The sequence below is a fragment of the Carcharhinus amblyrhynchos genome, chromosome 11, assembly GCF_965287045.1.
Source record: "Carcharhinus amblyrhynchos chromosome 11, sCarAmb.v2.hapA, whole genome shotgun sequence".
Lineage (NCBI taxonomy): Eukaryota > Metazoa > Chordata > Chondrichthyes > Carcharhiniformes > Carcharhinidae > Carcharhinus > Carcharhinus amblyrhynchos.
This window is the reverse complement of record NC_137334.1, coordinates 23,508,370-23,530,419: the sequence shown is the minus strand read 5'-3', so window position 1 is coordinate 23,530,419 and position 22,050 is coordinate 23,508,370. Positions and strand designations below refer to the sequence as shown.

Here is a 22,050-nt window from a genome sequence, read left to right as displayed (position 1 = left end):
AAACATCATCAACATAATGAACTTCCCACTGAGAATCTTGCTGGATCAGAACCTTCAGCTAGTTTTTTTCACTTCCACCTTCCTGGGACATGAGTCCCATTCTAATACCTCTCAGTGGCAACCGAGCCAAAATAACCTCAGTATGGACTTTCGGGTTCTCAGAGACTCAGTGGCACCTTAATCCATTGAGGGATCTCTGCTGAGAATGAGTTTTCAGCACACAATGCATGCAACAAAAAAAAACAAAGAACAAAGAACAACCCAGCACGGGAAACAGGCCCTTCGGCCCAACGAGCCCACGCTGCCATTTCAACAAAGCATTTTCCTACACCTACCCTTCCCCGTGTGTATGTGAATGGTACCCCTAATGTAGCCAGATCCAGGGGAGACTAGTGTAGGGTCAATTTGTTACACCTATCAGCCTAAGAGCACATGTTTGGGGTGTGGGAGGAAACCGGAGCACCCGGAGGAAACCCACGCAACCACAGGGAGAATGTGCAAACTCCCACAGACACAGGCCCAAATCCATGTATCTGCATAGCTAGCAGTGATAGTCAGTGAGCTGTGCACATCCAGAAAACTTTACAGCTCTCTGAAAAGGCATGCAAAGAGTAGCTTGATGTTTCCTCTGCATTGTTGGGTCTGTCTATGCAACTAAAGAGTTAAAGTAAAAGTTCATTCCTTAGTCATAAGCAGGCTTACATTAACAGTGCAATGAAGTTACTGTGAAAATCCCCTAGTTGCCACACTCTGGTGCTTGTTCAGGTACACTGAGGGAGAATTTAGCATGGCCAATGAATCTAACCAACATGTCTTTCAGGCTGTGGGAGGAAACCGGAGTACCCGGAGGAAACCCACGCCGACACAGGGGAGAACGTGCAGACTCCACACAGACAGTGACCCAAGCCGGGAATTGAACCCAGGGCCACGGCACTGTGAGGCAGCAGTGCTAACCACTGTGTCACTGTGCCATCCTATCAATGAACCAATATCAATGGCCAGCTATTTTTTTTCTGAATAAGTCTGCCAATCTTGTCAGCCAAATAGTAATTAAATTCCTATCATAGCGCGGAATCCAGAAGAGATCATTCAGAACGATAGAGACCCGTATTAAAAAGAATGGGAAAAAAAGCACAGGTTAAACACAGGAGGAGGAACACAGGAACAAGAAGACAAACCCTGTGTGGGTGAACTTTACAGAGAGGGACAGAGGCACAGTGATGTGGAAAGGTCATTATGTGCCTGTGACATTTCACAAGATTAAACTTCTTATTCCAGCTGCATTTCTGGAAGTAGACCGGGAAGGAAAGAGACAGAATCACCCTCAGTCCTTATTCAGAGTACGGCAGGTAAGCTGCCTTTAACAAGGCGCCTTACAGTAGACTGGTGCGAAAGGTGGAGTCACACGGGATCAGAGGAGAGATGACAAAAATGGATGCAGAACCGACTAGGCCATAGAAGACAGAGGATAGCAGTAGAGGAGCACTTTTCTGAATGGAAGGCTGTGATTAGTGGTCACAGCCTTGCATTCTTTGTTCTAATATCCCAGTGAGGTGTGTGCACAATCAGGAAAAATAGGGGCAGTTAACAGCAACACAAAGGACTGCAGGAAAAGCGTAGTTTAACAGCCCAGATCAATCAAACTCTTACAGAAAAAAAAATCCGTGAACTATTATAACTTTGGGGCGCAGGTTCTGACCTGGGACAAACTGGGGATCCAAAAGCTATCTCTCTCTCTCGGTGTTGAGTGTCTAGTCTAGCCATTAGATTCCAATAAGTAGGATAGTCTCATGGTTTAGGCCACAGTACTGGTCACCCACAAAGTTAGAGCAATGCCCTGGGGCCCGTGGCTTGTCCCACAATGGCAGACAGTAAAACTGTCCTGCGGCAGACACGGGTGAGCTTAAACACCTGGTCTACACCAGTCAGCTGCTCAGATATAACTTTAAGATGTCCTCCCCAAGAAGCCATCCCAGAAGGAAACACCAAAAGAACTTGGAAAATGACTGGTGCCGACCTGACGTAGCCCAGTATTCCCAGAAATGGAAATCCAGTTCAGTTAGGAGCAGACAGTTCCCAGCTTCATGCTTTTTTGGTTTGATCGTTGATGTTTGGACCAGCAACTCTTTGAACCAATTTCAGAAAATGTTCATTTTCTTTGACTTTTCACGACCACCAGATGTTTCACACGCAGTCTCTTACAGCCACATGAAGTGTAGTTACTGACTAGCATAATGGAACAGTGGTTAGCACTGCTGCTTCATAGCACCAGGGACCCGGGTTTGATTCCCGGTTTGGATCACTGTGAGGAGTTTGCGCATTCTCCCTGTGTCTGTGTGGGTTTTCTCTCACAATCCAAAACTGTACAGGTTAGTTTGATTGGCCATGATAAATTGCCCCTTAGTGTCAGGAGGATTAGTAAGGTAAAAAAACGTAGGTTTACGGAGATAGGGACAGGGTGGGATTGTTGTCAGTGCAGGCCTGACGGGCCAAATGGACTCCTCCTGAACTATCGGGATTCTATGTTGTAGGGACCATTTGGCCCATTGAGTCTTCTCTGCTATTCAATCACAGCTGATATTTTTGTCATCCCCATTATCCTGCCTTTTCCCCATAATCCCTGATCCCCTTATTAATTAAGAACCTATTTATCCTGTCTTCAAGACACATGATGACCTGACCTCCACAGCCTTCTGCGGCAAAGGTTCCACAGATTCACCACTCTCTGGCTGAAGAAATTCCTCCTCACCTCTGTTTTAAAGGATCGCCCCTTTAACCTGAGGTTGTGTCCTCTGGTTCTAGTAAGGTTCCAGTATCATGGCAGTTAATCTGTGCTCGGCAAGATCCCACAAGTAGTTATGTGATAATGATCAGACCATTCATTTTCATGAGTTGTTTCTGGGATAAATATTGGTTAGAATAATGAGGAATACTCCCCTGCTCTTCAAACTAATGCCGTGGGATCTTTTACATCCACCCATCTCCCCGTGTCTGCTTGGGTTTCCTCTGGGTGCTTCAGTTTCCTCCCACAGTCTGAAAGGCATGCTGGTTAGGTGCATTGGCCGTGCTAAATTCGCCCTCAGTGTACCCAGACAGGCGTCAGAGTGTGGTGACTAGGAGATTTTCACAGTAACTTCATTACGTGTTAATGTAAGCCTACTTGTGACTAATAAATAAACTCTAAAAACTTTCCTTTCACAAAATAAAGGTTCAGAAACAGCTGATAAGCATAAATTGGAAAAAGATTCCATGCAATACAAAGAAAGTACGTAAGTAATAACTTTGTGCCTGTCCATTTAATCGCGGGGTGACCATCTCCCTGTTATCATTTGCAATAAATAAATGCATTCAAACACCACATTCTTTCCAAAAGTATTGAGTTGTTGAGATCATCAATCATCAGGCAGACAGAAAAATGATTTCACTCATTTAAATGTTGTGGTTTCAAAGTCTTTGAAACATTGGTTGTGAACACTGTGAGTCATTACTTGAAAAGATTGAAACGTATAAAAAGCAATCAACATATAAGGACCTCAGTGAGAGAGGGAGATCGAGTTATCATTCATAAGTGATAACAATCAAACCTCCTCATTCAAACAAGATGCGTTCTTTCCTCCTGATTCTTGCTGCATTGCAGACTCTCCAATTCTCGACTGGTATGTACTGAAGTCACTCTCAAACTTTCAATTTTAGCTTTTAATTCCTTCTTGCAAATATTGATGATATTTTTCAGGGAAAATGTAGGCTCTTTTTAATGAGAAAACACACAGCATTGGTGTCACCGCAACTTTCTCCTCTTGTTTTCCAGGGATCCCAGTGACTGATTTCACACCAATTGTGAATGATGCACTAAGGGAATCCATCCAGCAGCTGAACAGAAACACAGTCAGTGATTACCTGCTTGGGGCGACGAGTAGTGATCTCCTTTACGTAAGCATTATTTAATCTTAACGATCTCATTAACTCTATGTGTCCCTCATTTTTTCAGTTGTTTAGTCAGCTCATGCATGCTCTAATTATATCATTCAGCCTATTTCTGTCTGTCTCTCACTCGATTTCTACGTCCATCATGTCCTATTACTTCTCTCTCTCTCTTTCCGTCTTTTCCTTTTCAATGATCTTTTTACTATCTATCCATCTTTTATCCCTCCTGTTGGAGTAAATATAATTTCTTCCCCCACTCTGACTCTCCCCGGACACTTTACTCTCTGTTTATCTTCCTGTTTCCCCTTGTCTTTGGCTTTTGTCTGTACTGCTGATTTTTTTGTTCTATGGGGTGCCTTGCTGAGTTAAGTGGATTGTTAGTGATCACGTGAATGGCACTGGGTTGGCCATGTCGCTGTCTGGAACACTCTTGCGTCCAACGCGGACAATTGTAGATTCAAACCCCACTCCAGAGATTTGAGCGCAAGAATGTCGGCTGGGTGATCCAATGAAGTACTGAGGGAGTGCTGCACTGTTGGAGGTGCTTTCTTTCAGCTGTACCTCAATTCCCCCCGTCAGGGAACATTAAAGAGTCGATTAGCTCTACTTTGGAGAAGACCAGGAAAGTTCTACTCACCTGTTTCAGGTCGAAAGGTATCAGGCCTCCTGTATCAATGGGGACTGTCAGACCTGCACCTTCACATCAACATTTTTGTGAGGCTTTGGTCCTGGTCAAAGAGGGCAGCAAGTATTAAATATCCACTTATGTTCACCTCTCATCCATGTTCCACTCAGCTGTCCTCACTCCCAGTTAAACAACACATTGTGTCCTTGTTTGCAAATCCTTCCAACAGGCTCTCACACCTCACCCCTCCCTATCTCTATAATCTCCTCCAACCCCACACCTCACCCCTCCCTATCTCTATAACCTCCTCCAACCCCACACCTCACCCCTCCCTATCTCTATAATCTCCTCCAACCCCACACCTCACCCCTCCCTATCTCTATAATCTCCTCCAACCCCACACCTCACCCCTCCCTATCTCTATAACCTCCTCCAACCCCACACCTCACCCCTCCCTATCACTATAATCTCCTCCAACCCCACACCTCACCCCTCCCTATCTGTAAAATCTCCTCCAACCCCACACCTCACCCCTCCCTATCTCTATAATCTCCTCCAACCCCACACTTCACCCCTCCCTATCTCTATAATCTCCTCCAACCCCACACCTCACCCCTCCCTATCTCTAAAATCTTCTCCAACCCCACACCTCACCCCTCCCTATCTCTATAATCTTCTCCAACCCCACACCTCACCCCTCCCTATCTCTATAACCTCCTCCAACCCCACACCTCACCCCTCCCTATCTCTATAACCTCCTCCAACCCCACACCTCACCCCTCCCTATCTCTATAACCTCCTCCAACCCCACACCTCGCCCCTCCCTATCTCTATAACCTCCTCCAACCCCACACCTCACCCCTCCCTATCTCTATAACCTCCTCCAACCCCACACCTCACCCCTCCCTATCTCTATAATCTCCTCCAACCCCACACCTCACCCCTCCCTATCTCTATAACCTCCTCCAACCCCACACCTCACCCCTCCCTATCTCTATAATCTTCTCCAACCCCACACCTCACCCCTCCCTATCTCTATAATCTCCTCCAACCCCACACCTCACCCCTCCCTATCTCTATAATCTCCTCCAACCCCACACCTCACCCCTCCCTATCTCTATAATCTCCTCCAACGCCACACCTCACCCCTCCCTATCTCTATAATCTCCTCCAACCCCACACCTCACCCCTCCCTATCTCTATAATCTTCTCCAACCCCACACCTCACCCCTCCCTATCTCTATAATCTCCTCCAACCCCACACCTCACCCCTCCCTATCTCTATAACCTCCTCCAACCCCACACCTCACCCCTCCCTATCTCTATAATCTTCTCCAACCCCACACCTCACCCCTCCCTATCTCTATAACCTCCTCCAACCCCACACCTCACCCCTCCCTATCTCTATAATCTCCTCCAACACCACAATTCACCCCTCCCTTTCTCTGTAATCTCCTCCAATCCTACACTTCACCCCTCCCTATCTCTGTAATCTCCTCCAATCCTACACTTCACCCCTCCCTATCTCTGTAATCTCCTCCAACCCCACACCTCGTCCCTCCCTATCTCTGTAATCTTCTCCAACTCCTCACATCCCTGTGACCGGCGGGACAGGAAAATTTCACCGCCTGTGTCAAATTCTGTTTCCGAATTATTCCCATGGAGCACCTATAACTGCGACAGAGATGTTATATAAATGCAAGTTGTTGTTATAAACTGATCGTTCTGATTCCTGCAGCTCAACACAGCAGCCTCACAAAATTAACCCTTCATTTAATTTGATTGGATTTAATTTGATTTGATTTATTATTGTCACATGTATTGGGATACAGTGAAAAGCATTGTTTCTCGCACACTATACGGACAAAGCATACCGTTCATAGAGAAGGAAATGAAAGAGTGCACAATGTAGTGTTACAGTCATAGCTAGGGTTTAGAGAAATATCAACTTAATGCGAGGTAAGTCCATTCAAAAGTCTGACGGCAGCAGGGAAAAAACTGCTCTTGAGTCGGTTGGTACGTGACCTCAGACTTTTGTATCTTTTTCCCTGAAGGAAGAAGGTGGAAGAGAGAATAACGGGGGTGTGTGGGGTCCTTAATTAGGCTGGCTGCTTTGCCGAGGCAGCAGGTTGTGTAGATAGAGCCAATGGATGGGAGGCTGGTTTGCATGATGGATTGGGCTACATTCATGCCCTTTTGTAGTTTCTTGAGGTCTTGGACAGAACAGGAGCCATACCAAGCTGTGATACAACCAGAAAGAATGGTGCATCTGTGAAAGTTGGTGAGAGTCGTAGCTGACATGCCAAATTTCCTTCGTCATCTGAGAAAGTAGAGGCATTGGTGGGCTTTCTTAACTATAGTGTCAGCATGCGGATACCAAGACACTGTTGTATGCATAGAACTGCTGTTTAGCTTGCAGAATAAATGAGGATGGATTGACAGAGAATTTGTGGTCTGCGATTGTGTTTCTTTTGTATTGTAATTAATCTGATGATTTATTCTTGAAGAACTCTGTTGATGAACTGCACATTTTATTTCCCAGGTTACTCCGACGGGGCCAAATGAGATGGAAGTGGATCTAAGATTTACTGCAAGGGAAACCCTGTGCCCCAAAACTGGTGGATTTGATACTGAAAACTGCCAGCTGAACACTGACCCCTTAGCTGTGAGTATGGGTAGTGCTGAGATAAGCGCCAGAAATAATGTGATGAAAGATATGTGGTTTCAGTGGGAAGTGAAAGTGAGGGGAGTCTTGTACTCAGACAGGACACCCAGGACGTGCTTCAATCTCTCCCGTCTCATAACTTGGGCTAATGATGCTTAGCACTGCTGCCTCACAGCACCAGGGACCCGGGCTTGATTCCAGGTTTGGGTCACTGTCTATGTGGAGTTTGCATGTTCTCCCAGTATCTGCGTGGGTTTCCTCCGGGTGCTCCGGTTTACCCCCACAGTCCGAAAGATGTGCTGGTTAGAGTGCATTGGCCATGCTAAGTTCTCCCTCAGTGCCCCTGAACAGGTGCCGGATTGTGGCGGCTAGGGGATTTTCACAATCACTTCATTGCAGTGTTAATGTAAGCCTACTTGTGACACTAATAAATAAAACTAATAAAACTTCAACTTTGGTGATTGCAGCCAGGAAACCAGTGATAAGACCACAGGTGGCTACAGCTGGTCATGGTGCCCACAGCTGGTCATGGTGCCCACAGCTGGTCACGGTGCCCACAGCTGGTCACGGTGCCCACAGTTGGCCATGGTCTCCACAGTGTCCACAGCTTGTTGACTTTTCAAAGCAGAACAAAAAACATCTTTGAGGGAAAGAGAAGGGGAGAGGGAGGAGGATGACAGTGTGGAGGGATGGGCGAAGGGAGTTGAGGGTGAGGCCTCTGACCACATGACACCCACACTGTGAGGAGCGAGGGGAGTGCGAGGCAGGGTGGAGTGGAGGAGGGAAAGTTTCTCGGGTGGATCACTGAGTGAGAAATGTGAGGAATGTGATAGGGAGATGCCAGGACAGTCCAGGATTGTGACAAGGTGTGAGGAGAGATGGTTTGATGGGATGTAGGGGTGAGTGATTGGATAAGAGGGTTGGGAGCTGGATTTACACAGTTGACCCAAAGGGCAGTCTACAGCAACTGGTGTCTCCGACTAGCCATCACCACCCAGTCAAAACAGGAAAACAAACGCAAATTGTTGGCTAAAAGCAGAGTTAAAGGTGGAAAAGCTGCCAAGGAGAGGAAACCAGACAGAAGCTGCGGATAGAATTAGCAGCAGAAATGAAGAGAGCTGAGTAAGAAAGTAACCCTACTCTCCAACAGGTGGGATACAGACCCATCCAGGGGAATAACGAATACTGGGGCAAGTATACAGCCTACAGACAGATTAATGCAGATGCTGCGACTGTACCGCAACACAAACAGCTGCTTTTCATTTGTGAGCTCACACAGTTCGTGCTGTCTGGCTAGTTGACCATAAGTCTATCCTACCCTTACTGACCAATCACCATTATTCACATCTGGATCAGAACATTGAACAGAATAGAATACCCTGTCTGTTTATAACCCTCCCCAGTCTGGGGACAGCTAGCCAGACAGCACGAACTGTGTGAGCTCACAAATGAAAAGCAGCTGTTTGTGTTGCGGTACAGTCGCAGCATCTGCATTAATCTGTCTGTAGGCTGTATACTTGCCCCAGTATTCGTTATTCCCCTGGATGGGTCTGTATCCCACCTGTTGGAGAGTAGGGTTACTTTCTTACTCAGCTCTCTTCATTTCTGCTGCTAATTCTATCCGCAGCTTCTGTCTGGTTTCCTCTCCTTGGCTGCTTTTCCACCTTTAACTCTGCTTTTAGCTAACAATTTGCGTTTGTTTTCCTGTTTTGACTGGGTGGTGATGTTAGAATCCGTCATCAAGGAGGAAATAGCGAGGCATCTTGCGGGGAATTGTTTGATAGAGCAGACGCAGCACGGTTTCGTTAAAGGGAAGTCGTGTCTGACAAATTTACTGGAGTTCTATGAGGATGTGTCTAGGCCGGTGGATAGAGGAGAGCCGGTGGACGTGGTCTTTCTTGATTTTCAGAAGGCGTTTGACAAGGTACCTCACAAGAGGTTATTGCAGAAGGTCAGGGGACATGGAGTTGGGGGTAGGGTGTTAGCGTGGATAGAGGATTGGTTGTCAAATAGGAGGCAGAGAGTGGGGGTCAATGGGTGCTATTCGGATTGGCGGATGGTGACTAGTGGAGTGCCCCAGGGGTCGGTGCTGGGGCCTCAGCTATTTACCATTTATATAGATGATCTGGAGGAGGGAACCGAGTGTAGGGTGTCAAAATTTGCTGATGACACCAAGATTGGTGGAATGGCAAATTGTGCGGAGGGTGTGGAGAGTCTGCAGAAGGATCTAGATAGGCTGGGCGAATGGGCCAGGAACTGGCAAATGGAATTTAATGTTGGCAAGTGCGAGGTGGTCCACTTTGGTAGGAATAATGGTAGGAAGGATTATTACTTACGTGGCGAAAAACTGCAGCAGGCGACTGTGCAGAGGGACCTCGGGGTCCTTGTGCATGAGTCGCAAAAACCCAGCTTGCAGGTGCAGCAGGTGGTCAGGAAGGCGAATGGGATGCTGGCCTTCATAGCGAGGGGGATTGAATATAAAAGTAGGGAGGTCTTGCTGCGACTTTATAGGGCATTGGTGAGGCTGCAGCTGGAGTACTGTGTGCAGTTTTGGGCGCTGTATTTACGCAAGGATATTTTGGCCTTGGAGGGAGTGCAGAGGAGGTTTACTAGGCTGATGCCGGAGTTGAGGGGGTTGAGCTATGAGGAGAGGCTGAATAAATTAGGCTTGTACTCGTTAGAGTTTAGAAGAATGAGGGGAGATCTCATTGAGACGTATAAGATGATGAATGGGATGGATAGGATAGAGGTGGAGAGACTCTTCCCGCTCAGAAAGGATAGTAGGACTAGGGGGCACAGCCTCAAGATAAAGGGGGGCGGGGGTGGTTTAGAACGGAGTTGAGGAGGAACTTCTTCACTCAAAGGGTGGTGAATCTCTGGAATTCTCTGCCCGTTGAAGTGGTGGAGGCTGCCTCGCTAAATATTTTTAAGACGCGGGTTGATGGGTTTTTGATAAGTGAGGGGATTAAGGGTTATGGGGAGAGGGCGGGAATGTGGAACTGAGCCACGACAGATCAGCCATGATCTTATTGAATGGCGGGGCAGGCTCGAAGGGCTAGTTGGCCTACTCCTGCTCCTATTTCTTATGTTCTTATGTGATGGCTAGTCGGAGACACCAGTTGCTGTGGACTGCCCTTGGGGCCAGCTGTGTAAATCCAGCTTCCAACCCTCTTATCCAATCACTCACCCCTACATCCCATCAAACCATCTCTCCTTGCACCTTGTCACAATCCTGGACTGTCCTGTCATCTCCCTATCACATTCCTTCACATTTCTCACTCAGTGATCCACCCGAGAAACTTTCCCTCCCCCACTCCACCCTGCCTCGCACTCCCCTTGCTCCTCACGGCGTGGGTATCATGAGGTCAGAGGCCTCACCCTCAACTCCCTTCACCCATCCGTCCACACTCTCATCCTCCTCCCCCTCCTTTTCTCGTTCCCTCAAAGATGTTTTTTGTTCTGCTTTGAAAAGTCAGCAATTCTGTTACAAATTATTCCCTAAAATAATTTTGCTTTTACCATCTCTGTAATGGGGTCGGGATCCGGGAGGAGAGTCAGAGATACAGACAGAAGCAGACAAGTGGTATTACCTTCAACTCAGTGATGAAGAAGAGACCGAGGGAGGAATATTCAACAAGATCACCATTCATCAGAATCTGACTCTGAGGGGAATAGAGGGATCTGGGAAGCAGATTGGGAATGGGGAATAGAGGGATATAGGGAGCGGGTTCGGAATGGGGAATAGAGAGGTATGGGGAGTGGGGAGAGAGTGGGGAATGGAGGGATATAAAGAACAAAGAACAATACAGCATAGGAAACAGGCCCTTCGGCCCTCCAAGCCTGCGTCGCTCATTGGTCCAACTAGACCATTCGTTTGTATCCCTCCGTTCCCAGTATGTTCATGTGACTATCCAAATAAGTCTTAAACAATCCCAGCATGTCCGCCTCCACTACCCTGCTTGGCACCCTCCCCACCACCCTCTGTGTAAAATATGTCCCTCTGATATCTGAGTTAAACCTTGCCCCCCTCACCTTGAACCTGTGATCCCTTGTGTTCGTCACCTCTGACCTGGGAAAAATCTTCCCACTGTTCACCCTATCTATGCCCTTCATAATTTTATACACCCCTATTAGGTCTCCCCTCATTCTCCATCTTTCCAGGGAGGACAACCCCAGTTTCCCCAATCTCTCCTCATAGCCATGACCCTCCATACCAGGCAACATCCTGATAAACCTTTTCTGTACTCTGTCCAAAGCCTCCACGTCCTTCTGACAGTGTGGCGACCAGGACTGGACGCAGTATTCCAAATGTGGCCTAACCAACATTCTATACAGCTGTAACATCAGACAACAATTTTTATACTCTATGCCCCATCTTATAAGGCAAGCATGCCATACGCCGTCTTCACCACCTTCTCCACCTGTGACGCCATCTTCAAGGATCTGTGGACTTGCACATCCAGATCCCTCTGTGTGCCTATACTTTTGGTGGTTCTGCTATTTATTGTATAGCTCCCCCCTACATTAGTTTTACCAAAATGCATCACTTCGCATTTATCTGGATTAAATTCCATCTGCCATTTCTCCGCCCAATTTTCCAGCCTATCTATAACCTGCTGTATTCTCTGACAATGTTCCTCGCTATCCGCAAGTCCAGCCATCTTTGTGTCGTCCGCAAACTTTCTGATCACACTAGTTACATCTTCATCCAAATCATTTATATATATCACAAACAGCAGAGGTCCCAGTACAGAGCCCTGCGGAACACCACTGGTCACAGACCTCCAGCCGGAAAAAGACCCATCCACAGCTACCCTCTGTCTTCTGTGGCCAAGCCAGTTCTCTACCCATCTAGCCACCTCTCCTTTTACCCCATGAGATTTAGCCTTGTGCATCAACCTGCCATGAGGGACTTTGTCTAACGCTTTACTAAAATCCATATAGACGACATCCACAGCCCTTCCCTCGTCAACTGTTTTTGTCACCTCCTCAAAAAACTCCACCAAATTTGTGAGGCATGACCTCCCCCTTACAAAACCATGCTGCCTATCACTAATGAGACTATTCCGTTCTAAATGTGCATACATCCTATCTCTAAGAATCCTCTCCAACAATTTCCCTACCACGGACATCAAGCTCACTGGCCTATAATTACCCGGGTTATCCTTGCTACCCCTCTTAAATAACGGTACCACATTCGCTATCCTCCAATCCTCAGGGACCTCACCTGTGTCCAATGAAGAGACAAAGATTTCTGTCAGAGGCCCAGCAATTTCATCTCTTGTCTCCCTGAGTAGTCTAGGATAGATGCCATCGGGCCCTGGGGATTTGTCAGTTTTAATGTTCCCTAAAAAAACCTAACACTTTCTCCCTTGTAATGGAGATTTTCTCTAATGGGTCAACACATCCCTCTGAGACACTCCCAGTCAACACGCCCCTCTCCTTTGTGAATACTGATGCAAAGCATTCATTTAGCATCTCCCCTACTTCCTTGGGTTGTAAGCATTAATTCACCTCCTTTGTCCCTGAGAGGTCTGATTTTTTTCCCGGACAACTCTTTTGTTCCTAATGTATGAATAAAATGCCTTAGGATTTTCCTTAATCCTGTCTACCAAGAACATTTCATGACCCCTGTTTGCCCTTCTAACTCCCCGTTTGAGTTCTTTCCTACTTTCTCTGTATATTCCTCCAGTGCTCCATCTGTTTTTAGCTGCCTGGATCTAATGTACACCTCTCTTTTCATTTTGATCAGACCCTCAACTTCCCTGGTTATCCATGGCTCTCAAATTCTACCTTTCCTATCCTTCCTTTTTACAGGCACATGCCTGTCCTGCAGCCCCATCAACTGCTCCTTAAAAGACTCCCACATGCCACATGTGGATTTATCCTCGAACGGCCTCTCCCAATCAATAGCCACCAATTCCTGCCTAATCCGGCTATAGTTAGCCTTCCCCCAATTCAGCATCCTACCTGCAGGGCAACACTCATCCTTTTCCATTATTATCCTAAAATTTACAGAGTTGTGGTCACTATTTGCCTCATGTTCCCCTACTGAAACTTTGATGACCTAACTGAGCTCATTACCCACTACTAGGTCCAGTATAACCCCCTCTCTAGTTGGGCTATCTACATATTGTTCCAAAGAACCTTCCAGTATGCATTTTACAAATTCCTCCCCTCCAGACCCCCAGACCCCCAGTGGGGAATGGCAGAGAGACTGGGGAATAGAGGGATATGGGGAGTGGGGGAGGGATTGGGGAATAGAGGGATATGGGGAATGGGGGAAGGAATGGGGAATAGAGTGATATGGGGAGTAAGGGAAGGAATGGGGAATAGAGCGCTATGGGCAGTAAGGGAGGGAATGGGGAATAGAGGGATATGGGGAATGGGGGAGGGAATGGGGAATAGAGCGATATGGGGACTAGGGGAGGGAATGGGGAATAGAGCGATATGGGCAGTAGGGGAGGGAATGGGGAATAGAGGGATATGGGAAGGAGGGGAGAGACTCAGGAATAGAGGGAGATGGGAAGCGGGGAGAGTCTGGGAAATAGAGGGATATGGGGAGCAGGGGGGAGACTCCGGAATAGAGGGATATGGGGAGCGGGAGAGAGACTCGGGGATAGAGGGATATGGGGAGCGGGGAAGAGACTCGGGAATAGAGGGATATGGGGAGCGGGGAAGAGACTCGGGAATAGAGGGATATGGGGAGAGGGGGAGAGACTCGGGAAGAAAGGGATATGAGGAGCGGGTGGGACTGGTGTTGAAATAGATTAGCCCTGATCATACTGAATGACCAAACAGTCTCGAGGGCCTGTGATCTCCCTCCATCTCTCATTCTCAGCCTGGTAAACTCCAATTGCTTCAAATGAACTGAACCTTGTTTTGTTTCTGCAGAAAATGGCCACATGTCGCAGCAGTGTCAGCTACTCCTTTGGTGCAGTTGTCGATGTTTATCTCCAGTGTATGGACAGCAGAGACAGAATTCTGGGCAGCAGCAGTGAGTCTGCCTCCTTTGAAAGCAGTGAAGAGGTAATCTTTCACTTTCAGCTGCTGGAATATTGGGAATCCCACTCGCTGGGATTTCTGATGGACAGAAGGAAGTTTGGAATTGATTGGGTCCAGAACAGCTGCTTTTTCTGAGTGGCCTTTCCTCAACCATTGTATCCCAGACTTATCCAATTGGCCAATGTTTGAGTCAGGTCCCAGGGTTCAACTCGATAAACATTTCAGGCAAACCTCAAATTCAAACTCTGTACAATTATTCCAAGTTAATTATTTAAATATTCATTTAGAATTTTAAAATGTGTAAAAGACATGTGTTGTCAAAGCTTGCATTCAATAGGACAGATGCAAGAATGCAAAATTTCCAAGGGAGCAACAACTTATACTCCATGAGAAAAGGGTTGGTTTGATCGGTTGGCTAGTTGGCTTTGATTAGTTGAGGCCTTGCCATGGAGAATGCACCAGGGAACCATTGAATCACACACACTTTCATTTAATTTAAAAAAATGGCTCAAAGCCTGGATATGTTTCTTTTGCCTGTAGAGGGCAAGTCCCTATGCACAAATATATGGTTAGCACTGTTGCCTCACCTCATCAGATAACAGGGTTCAGGTCTGGCCTCGAGTCATTGTCTGTGTGGAGTTTGCACATTCTCCCCGTGTCTGCGTGGGTTTCCGCCAGGTGCTCTAGTTTCTTCCCACGGTCAACAGATTGTACAGGTTAGGTGGCTTGGCAGGGCTAAATTGCCCCTTAGTGTACAAAGATGTGTAGGTTAGGGGGATTGGTCATGTTAAATTGCCCCTTAGTGTACAAAGATCTGTAGGTTAGGGGGATTGGTCATGTTAAATTGCCCCTTAGTGTACAAAGATCTGTAGGTTAGGGGGATGGGCCATGCTAAATTGTTTCTTAGTGTCCCAAGATGTGTAAATTAAGGGGATTAGCGGAGTAAATACTTGGGGATTCGGGGATAGGGCTTGGGTAAGGTGCACTGTCAGAGTCGGTGTAGACTCAATGGGCTGAATGGCCTCCTTCAGCATTGTAGGGATTCTATGATTTCTATGAAAACAGGCTAAGACTAGCAGTCTCATTATAAGATTTAAATTGCCAATGCACCTTGTATGACTGCTTACCTGCCCCCGTACCCCACCTCACTGGGCAGGTTGCAGTGGGCTGGGTACATGTTTGATGTTTTACCTCACCAGAACTCAGTGTTTATGAGGGTTCAGAGGCCTCCCCATCATTAGAGCCAAGAATGGGTACAATACATGGGTCAGGGAAAGGAGGGGAACCAGTCATTTGTCTAAGCAAACCCCATGAGAGGTCTTATGAGAGGAATATTTTAATGTTGCCATCCAAGTCAAGTATGGGCCAAGTGCTGGTAATCAGGATTAGGTGGGAGGTCAGGTGTTTCCCACGTGTCACTGCAGGCTTGATGGGCCAAAGGGCCTCCTCTTCACTGATTGATTGCATGATTCTAAATACATCTCAGGCTTAGATGGAGCAAAGCTGCTTCTTGTTTCATGTTTCACTCTAGGCTTGGGGAATAGACTTCCTCTCTCAATTTCACACTGCCATTTCTCACAGTTATTGTGGGATCTTACTGTGCAGCGTGACAGCTTCTGGCTGATTTATATTGAAGTTTTCTGCTGCACTGTCAATTGTTGACATTTTGAGAAGAACAGAAGGGAGTCTCCAACCCATCGACCTCGAGACCAAGTCCGTGCCGGAGTTTGGATCTTGCTGATAATCAGAAACTTAGCACAATGTCTAGAGGATAAATGGGATCATGACAATCACTTCCTTTAGGCGAATGAATTTGCATGGTCTGGAAGCCTCCGCATCTGTAATTATATCTGTAATTCTCCGACACATGTATATAGAACATAGAACAGTGCAGTACAGGCCCTTCGGCCCTCGATGTTGCGCCGACCTGTGAAACCAATCTAAAGCCCATCTAACCTACACTATTCCAATATCATTCACATGTTTATCCAATGACCATTTAAAAGCCCTTAATGTTGGTGAATCCACTGCTGTTGCAGGCAGGGCATTCCACGCTCTTACTACTCTAAGAACATAAGAACATAAGAAATAGGAGCAGGAGTAGGCCATCTAGCCCCTCGAGCCTGCCCCGCCATTCAATAAGATCATGGCTGATCTGTCGTGGCTCAGTTCCACTTTCCCGCTTTCTCCCCATAACCCTTAATTCCCTTGTCTGTCAAAAACCTATCTACCCGTGACTTAAATATATTTAGCGAGGCAGCCTCCACCACTTCAACGGGCAGAGAATTCCAGAGATTCACCACCCTTTGAGTGAAGAAGTTCCTCCTCAACTCTGATCTAAACTGTTCCTCCCGCCCTTATTTTGAGGCTGTGCCCTCTAGTCCTGCTATCCTTTCTCAGCGTGAAGAATCTCTCTACCTCTACCCTATCTATCCCCTTCATTATCTCTCTGAGTAAAGATCCTACCTCTGACATCTGCCCTATATCTATCACCCCTCAAATTAAAGCTATGCCCCCTTGTGCTAGCCATCTCCATCTGAGGAAAAATGTTCACACTTTCCACCCTATCTAATCCTTTGATCATCTTGTATGCCTCTATTCAGTCACTCTTCACCTTCTTCTTGCTAATGAAAACAGCCTCAAGTCCCTCAGCCTTTCCTCATAAGACCTTCCCACCATACCAGGCAACATCCTGGTAAATTACCACTGCATTCTTTCCAATGCCTCCACATCCTTCCAATAATGCGGTGACCAGAACTGTATGCAATACTCTAAGTGCGGCTGCACCAGAGTTTTGTACAGCTGCAACATGACCTCATGGCTCCTAAACACAATCCCTCTACCAATAAAAGCTAACACACCATACGCCTTCTTGACAACCCTAGCAACCTGGGTGCCAACTTTCAGGGATCTATGCACATGGACACCAAGATCTCTCTGCTCATCCACACTACCAAGTAACTTACCATTAGCCCAATACTCTGTATTCCTGTTACTCCTTCCAAAGTGAATCACTTCACACTTTTCCGCATTAAACTCCATTCGCCACCCATCAGCCCAGCTCTGCAGCTTATCTCTGTCCCTCTGTAACCTGCAACATCCTCCCGCACTGTCACAACTCCACTGACTTTAGTGTCATCCACAAATTTACTAACCCATCCTTCTACACCCTCGTCCAGGTCATTTATAAAAATAACAAACAGCAGTGGCCCCAAAACAGATCCTTGTGGTACACCACTAGTAACTGAACTCCAGGATGAACATTTCCCGTCAACCACCACTCTCTGTCTTCTATCAGCTAGCCAATTTCTGATACAAATCGCTAAATCACCCTCAATCCCATGCCTCCGTATTTTCTGCAATAGCTTACCGTGGCAAACCTTATCAAACGCTTTACTGAAATCCATGTACCCCACATCAACAAAATTAGCAAGAAGAGCAATCTGTTTGTTGGTGCCATTAGTCTCATAAAATGTCCTAATAAGGCACGTCACAGGAGCATTACAAAACAAAGTTTGGTGGTGCACCAAGTAAGAAGTTAATGGGACAAGTCGGTTTGACAGGTTGTGCGAAAGGAGAAGAGAGAGGCAGAGTGGTTTGAGGAGGGAATTCCAGAGGTTGCAGCTTAAGGCAGCTGAAGACAGAGGCTGGAATGCCAGTCATGGAATCAGAGCGGGCGAGGAGCAGACAATGGGAATGTCCACTGACCTCGGGCGGGAATTCCTCGCTCGAGCCAGGCTGTTGAAATCCGAGCCAGGCTCTCCAGTGAAAGAGTGGTTACAATCGGGAGTGTTCAAAAGGCCAGCATGAATAAGATGCCTTTTGTTAGTAATTCAGGAATAGTTACTCAGGTGGATGTAAGGCTGTGATGCACACAGAACTCACAATCAGCTTCATTCCCCAGGTTCAAAACCTGTTGTTTATTTATTAGTGTCACATGTAGGCTGACATTAACACTGCAATGAAGTTACTGTGAAAATGGCGAACTAATTTATATTTAAATTTCCTTTCGTTCAATCCTGCGCCAAAAAGTTTCCCTTTGCAACAGGGATTGTGCAGCTTTGAGTGGACTATTAACATTCACACTCATGATTGTTTTGTTCCAGATGCGATATTACATGCGGCGCCCAAGGTTCCAGGTCGAACATTATTCATCAGTAAGTCTTGAAGACTGTTCAAAATGATACATACAGAACATTTTGTTATTCATTGCTAGGACATGTGCGTCGCTGGCTAGCCAGCATTTATTGCCTATCCCTAGTTGCCCTTGGAGGGCAGTTGAGAGTCAACCACCTTGCTGTGGCTCTGGAGTCACACGTAGACCAGACTGGGTAAGAATGTCCTTCCCTAAAGGACATTAGGTGAACCAGATGCGTTTTCCAACAATCGACAATGGTTTCATGGTCATCAGTAGATTCTTAATTCCAGATTTTTTTTTATTGAATTCAAACTCCACCATCTGCTGCGGTGGGATTCGAACCCGGGTCCCCAGAACATTAATAGTCTACGAGGCCATCGCCTCCTCTGAAGATGGGGATTGAGTAACGGTGACAGTTCCTGTCTAAAGTTGATTTTTTTTCCCTGCTGGGATATCCATGGGTTGAGGAACAGGGTAGCCGCCTTCTCTAAGGCAAGTGGGGAAATGGGGAACAGGGCACTTGGTGGGGGCCCAATGTAAGGTGAGTGGGGAACTGCTGGGAGGACCATGCAGATTGGCACAGGAAAGCCCCTGGGCCGCTAGTATTGAATAGATACTTTCATATTGATTTGCTGTGCTGTTATCCCTAATCTGCAGTTCCGTCGATGATAATAGACAGGAATACTGGGAGGGGAGTTTAACAGGAGCTGACACAATGCTTGCTAATGAGGAAGGTGAATTTCTGCCCACTGTGTGGCCACAATGTGAGTTCCGTTCACCTGGAAATCTGGGACAAGTGACGGCCAAAACCCCTTTCCAGAGCAAATATCATTGATGCCCACATCCCATAAAAGAAGGAAAAGAAAAGTTTTCTAGCCGCTTTGTTCTCTCTTGAGTTCGTGATGGGACTCCACCTCAATAACACCACCCCCCCCGCCCCAAAACAACCTGTGGCCTCTCACTAGAACAACAATTCCCAGTGACCTGGATTCAGTTTGTTCAATATGAAGCAGCCATCCCACGAATGATTGTAGATCGTGTCAGATGTCACTCTCCCACCTGTCATCCCTCTATCTGTTGGCATGCCATTCTTTAGGGGGCACGCACTTAAGGTGAGAGGGGGAAAGTTTAAATGAGATGTGAGGGGCAGGTTTTTTTACACAGAGAGTGACGGGTGTCTGGAACGCACTGCCAGGGGTGGTGGTGGAGGCAGATACGATGGGGGCATTTAAGGGGCTTTTGGATAAGCAGATGAATATGCAAAGAATAGACGGATATGGCCCAAGGACAGGGAAAGGGGATTAGTTTAATTTGGCGTCATGCTTGGCACAACATCGTGGGCAGAAAGGCCTGTCCCTGTGCTGTGTTGTTCTACATTCTTAAAATGACACAGTTAGTAAACTGCAAGAGCTTGGAAATTAAATTCTCTTTGCCCTTTGCTAGGTTGATTGGGATCCCCGGAACAAACAGCAATTTCCTCGGAACCAGGTGAATGATTTTGCTTCAAGGAAGCCTGCCACCCAGCCTAGAAAGCCAATCCGAGGATTAACCGCCAGGAACAAGCCACATCGTAAACAGGATGCGAATTCTGTGGCAGAGTAAAGCGTGTTCAGAGGCGGCATAGTACAAGCCCTGATCGTCACGTCACTTTGAAATCGAAGCTTTGCAATGTAGAATATTCTTTCCTGTGTCTTTAATCCTGCGATTTGTAACCGCAACCTCTTTCTAGCTGTTCAAGAAGTTGAAATCATAGCAATAAAGCAAGCTGATTGGTGTGTGGGTTGTCTGGCCTTGGATCTGTGGTACCTCAGCAACCTGCCATTGCTCTAAAAAAAACCCTATCCTTTTCCAAAGAATGCTTGCAAGAGAACCAGTTCCAGAGTTTAAATTTCTGTCAGATTCCACACGGAAAGTAGCCACACAGAGAGGGATTTGCCAGATTGTGTTTAGGGTTCGTGGTCTGTTGTACAGTGAGTCCATGCGAGATTTTGAACTGGTTCTTGTCAGCTGAGAGGCCCAGAGAAGAATGTCCCAGATAATTTCCATTTTAAAAAATTCTTATCCGTGTTTTCAAATCCCTCCATGTCCTCACCACCCTCCCTGACATTGACCCATCCAACATCCTGCTCCACACTCACCTGCCATCTCTGTCATCTCCTCCAGCTATATCACAGTAACTTCATTGCTGTGTTAATGTAGGCCTACTTGTGAATTAATAAGTAAACTTTAAATGAGTTCCCTCTCTGAGATCTCTGCAGTTATCAGATCCTGGCTCGGATTTTGCCATCACTGGCCATGCCTTTAGCTCCGTGTGGGCCGGAACTCTGGAATTTCGTCCCTGACTCCTTTGTCTCTCTCTCCTCTCAAAACCTGGGCAAGAATTTGATCACCAGGCTGATTATTTCCTCTAGTGCATCCGTGTCAAATTGCGTTTTATAATTCCTCAATGAAACCTGTGAAATGCTTTATGTTAAAGATACTCTGCAGAGTCACAGAATCACAGAATTGTTCGTGTGTAGGGGGAGGCCATTTGGCCCAAAGTGTCTGTACGCGTCCTCCAAATGAACACGATGACTTAGTTCCATTCCCCTGCCTTTACCCTGTTAACCCTGCACATTTCATTCAAATAATCACCTAACACACTCTTCAGTACCTCAATTGAACCTGCCTCCACCACAGGGAGAAGTTTCCTCTCACGTTTGCTTCTTTTGTAAATCACTTTAAATCTGTGTCCCGCTTGTTTTCAATCCTTTTGCGAGCGAGAACAGTTTCTCCCTCTCTGTCCAGCCTGTTCATGGTTTTGAACTTTATCAATCGCAGTTTTGGTTGTCGTTAGGCCCGGGATTTTTCTGTATTTTTTGCCCCTCTCAGGAGATGACGCAGTTGTGAGTGTGGGAAGAGGGAGCGTGTAAAGTTTAAAGTTTATTTATTGGTGTCACAGGTAGGTTTACATTAACACTGCAATGAAGTTCTGTGAAAATCCCCTAGTTGCCACACCCTGGTGCCTGTCCGGGTACACTGAACATAAGAACATAAGAACATAAGAAATAGGAGCAGGAGTAGGCCATCCAGCCCCTTGAGCCTGCCCCGCCATTCAATAAGATCATGGCTGATCTGTTGTGGCTCAGTTCCACTTTCCCGCCCTCTCCCCATAACCCTTAATCCCCTCTCTTATCAAGAACCCATCAACCCGCTTCTTAAAAATATTTAGCGAGGCAGCCTCCACCACTTCAACGGGCAGAGAATTCCAGAGATTCACCACCCTTTGAGTGAAGAAGTTCCTCCTCAACTCCGTTCTAAACCGCCTCCCCTTTATCTTGAGGCTGTGCCCCCTAGTCCTACTGTCTTTTTTGAGCGGGAAGAGTCTCTCCACCTCAAAAAAGACAGTAGGACTAGGGGGCACAGCCTCAAGATAAAGGGGAGGCGGTTTAGAGGGGGAGTTTAGCATGTCTTTTGGACTGTGGGAGGAAAGCGGAGCACCGGGAGGAAATCCACGCAGACACAGGGAGAATGTGCAAACTCCACACAGACAGTGACCCAAGTCAGGAATCGAACCCAGGTCCCTGGCACTGTGAAGCAGTAGTGCCAACCACTGTGCCACCCTGCTGCCCAAGGTGGAATGGAAGTCACTGCGGGCAAAATTTTACAGGCACACTTTACAGGTGGGATCGTGGTTGGGGAGTGGTGGGAACC

The 22,050-nt window shown here is 46.8% G+C and overlaps 1 protein-coding gene across 1 annotated transcript; it reads left to right on the top strand.

Annotated features, from left to right (window-relative positions):
• Window positions 1-3,521: 3,521 nt before the first annotated feature.
• Window positions 3,522-20,132, top strand: LOC145349677 (secreted phosphoprotein 24-like). The gene is made up of 6 exons (XM_080198205.1): window positions 3,522-3,656; window positions 3,809-3,930; window positions 7,092-7,214; window positions 14,109-14,243; window positions 18,326-18,376; window positions 19,801-20,132. Exons 1-6 carry the CDS (start codon window positions 3,602-3,604, stop codon window positions 19,957-19,959), a joined length of 645 nt encoding a protein of 214 aa, XP_080054331.1. The 5' UTR covers window positions 3,522-3,601; the 3' UTR covers window positions 19,960-20,132.
• Window positions 20,133-22,050: the final 1,918 nt, after the last annotated feature.

Bases quoted from the DNA above. Each gene is read 5' to 3' on its own strand.
- LOC145349677 (XM_080198205.1), top strand. From the start codon at position 3,602: ATGCGTTCTTTCCTCCTGATTCTTGCTGCATTGCAGACTCTCCAATTC. The intron at 3,931-7,091 runs GTAAGCATTATT...TTTATTTCCCAG, and splicing joins CGAGTAGTGATCTCCTTTAC to GTTACTCCGACGGGGCCAAA. The intron at 7,215-14,108 runs GTGAGTATGGGT...TTGTTTCTGCAG, and splicing joins TGAACACTGACCCCTTAGCT to AAAATGGCCACATGTCGCAG.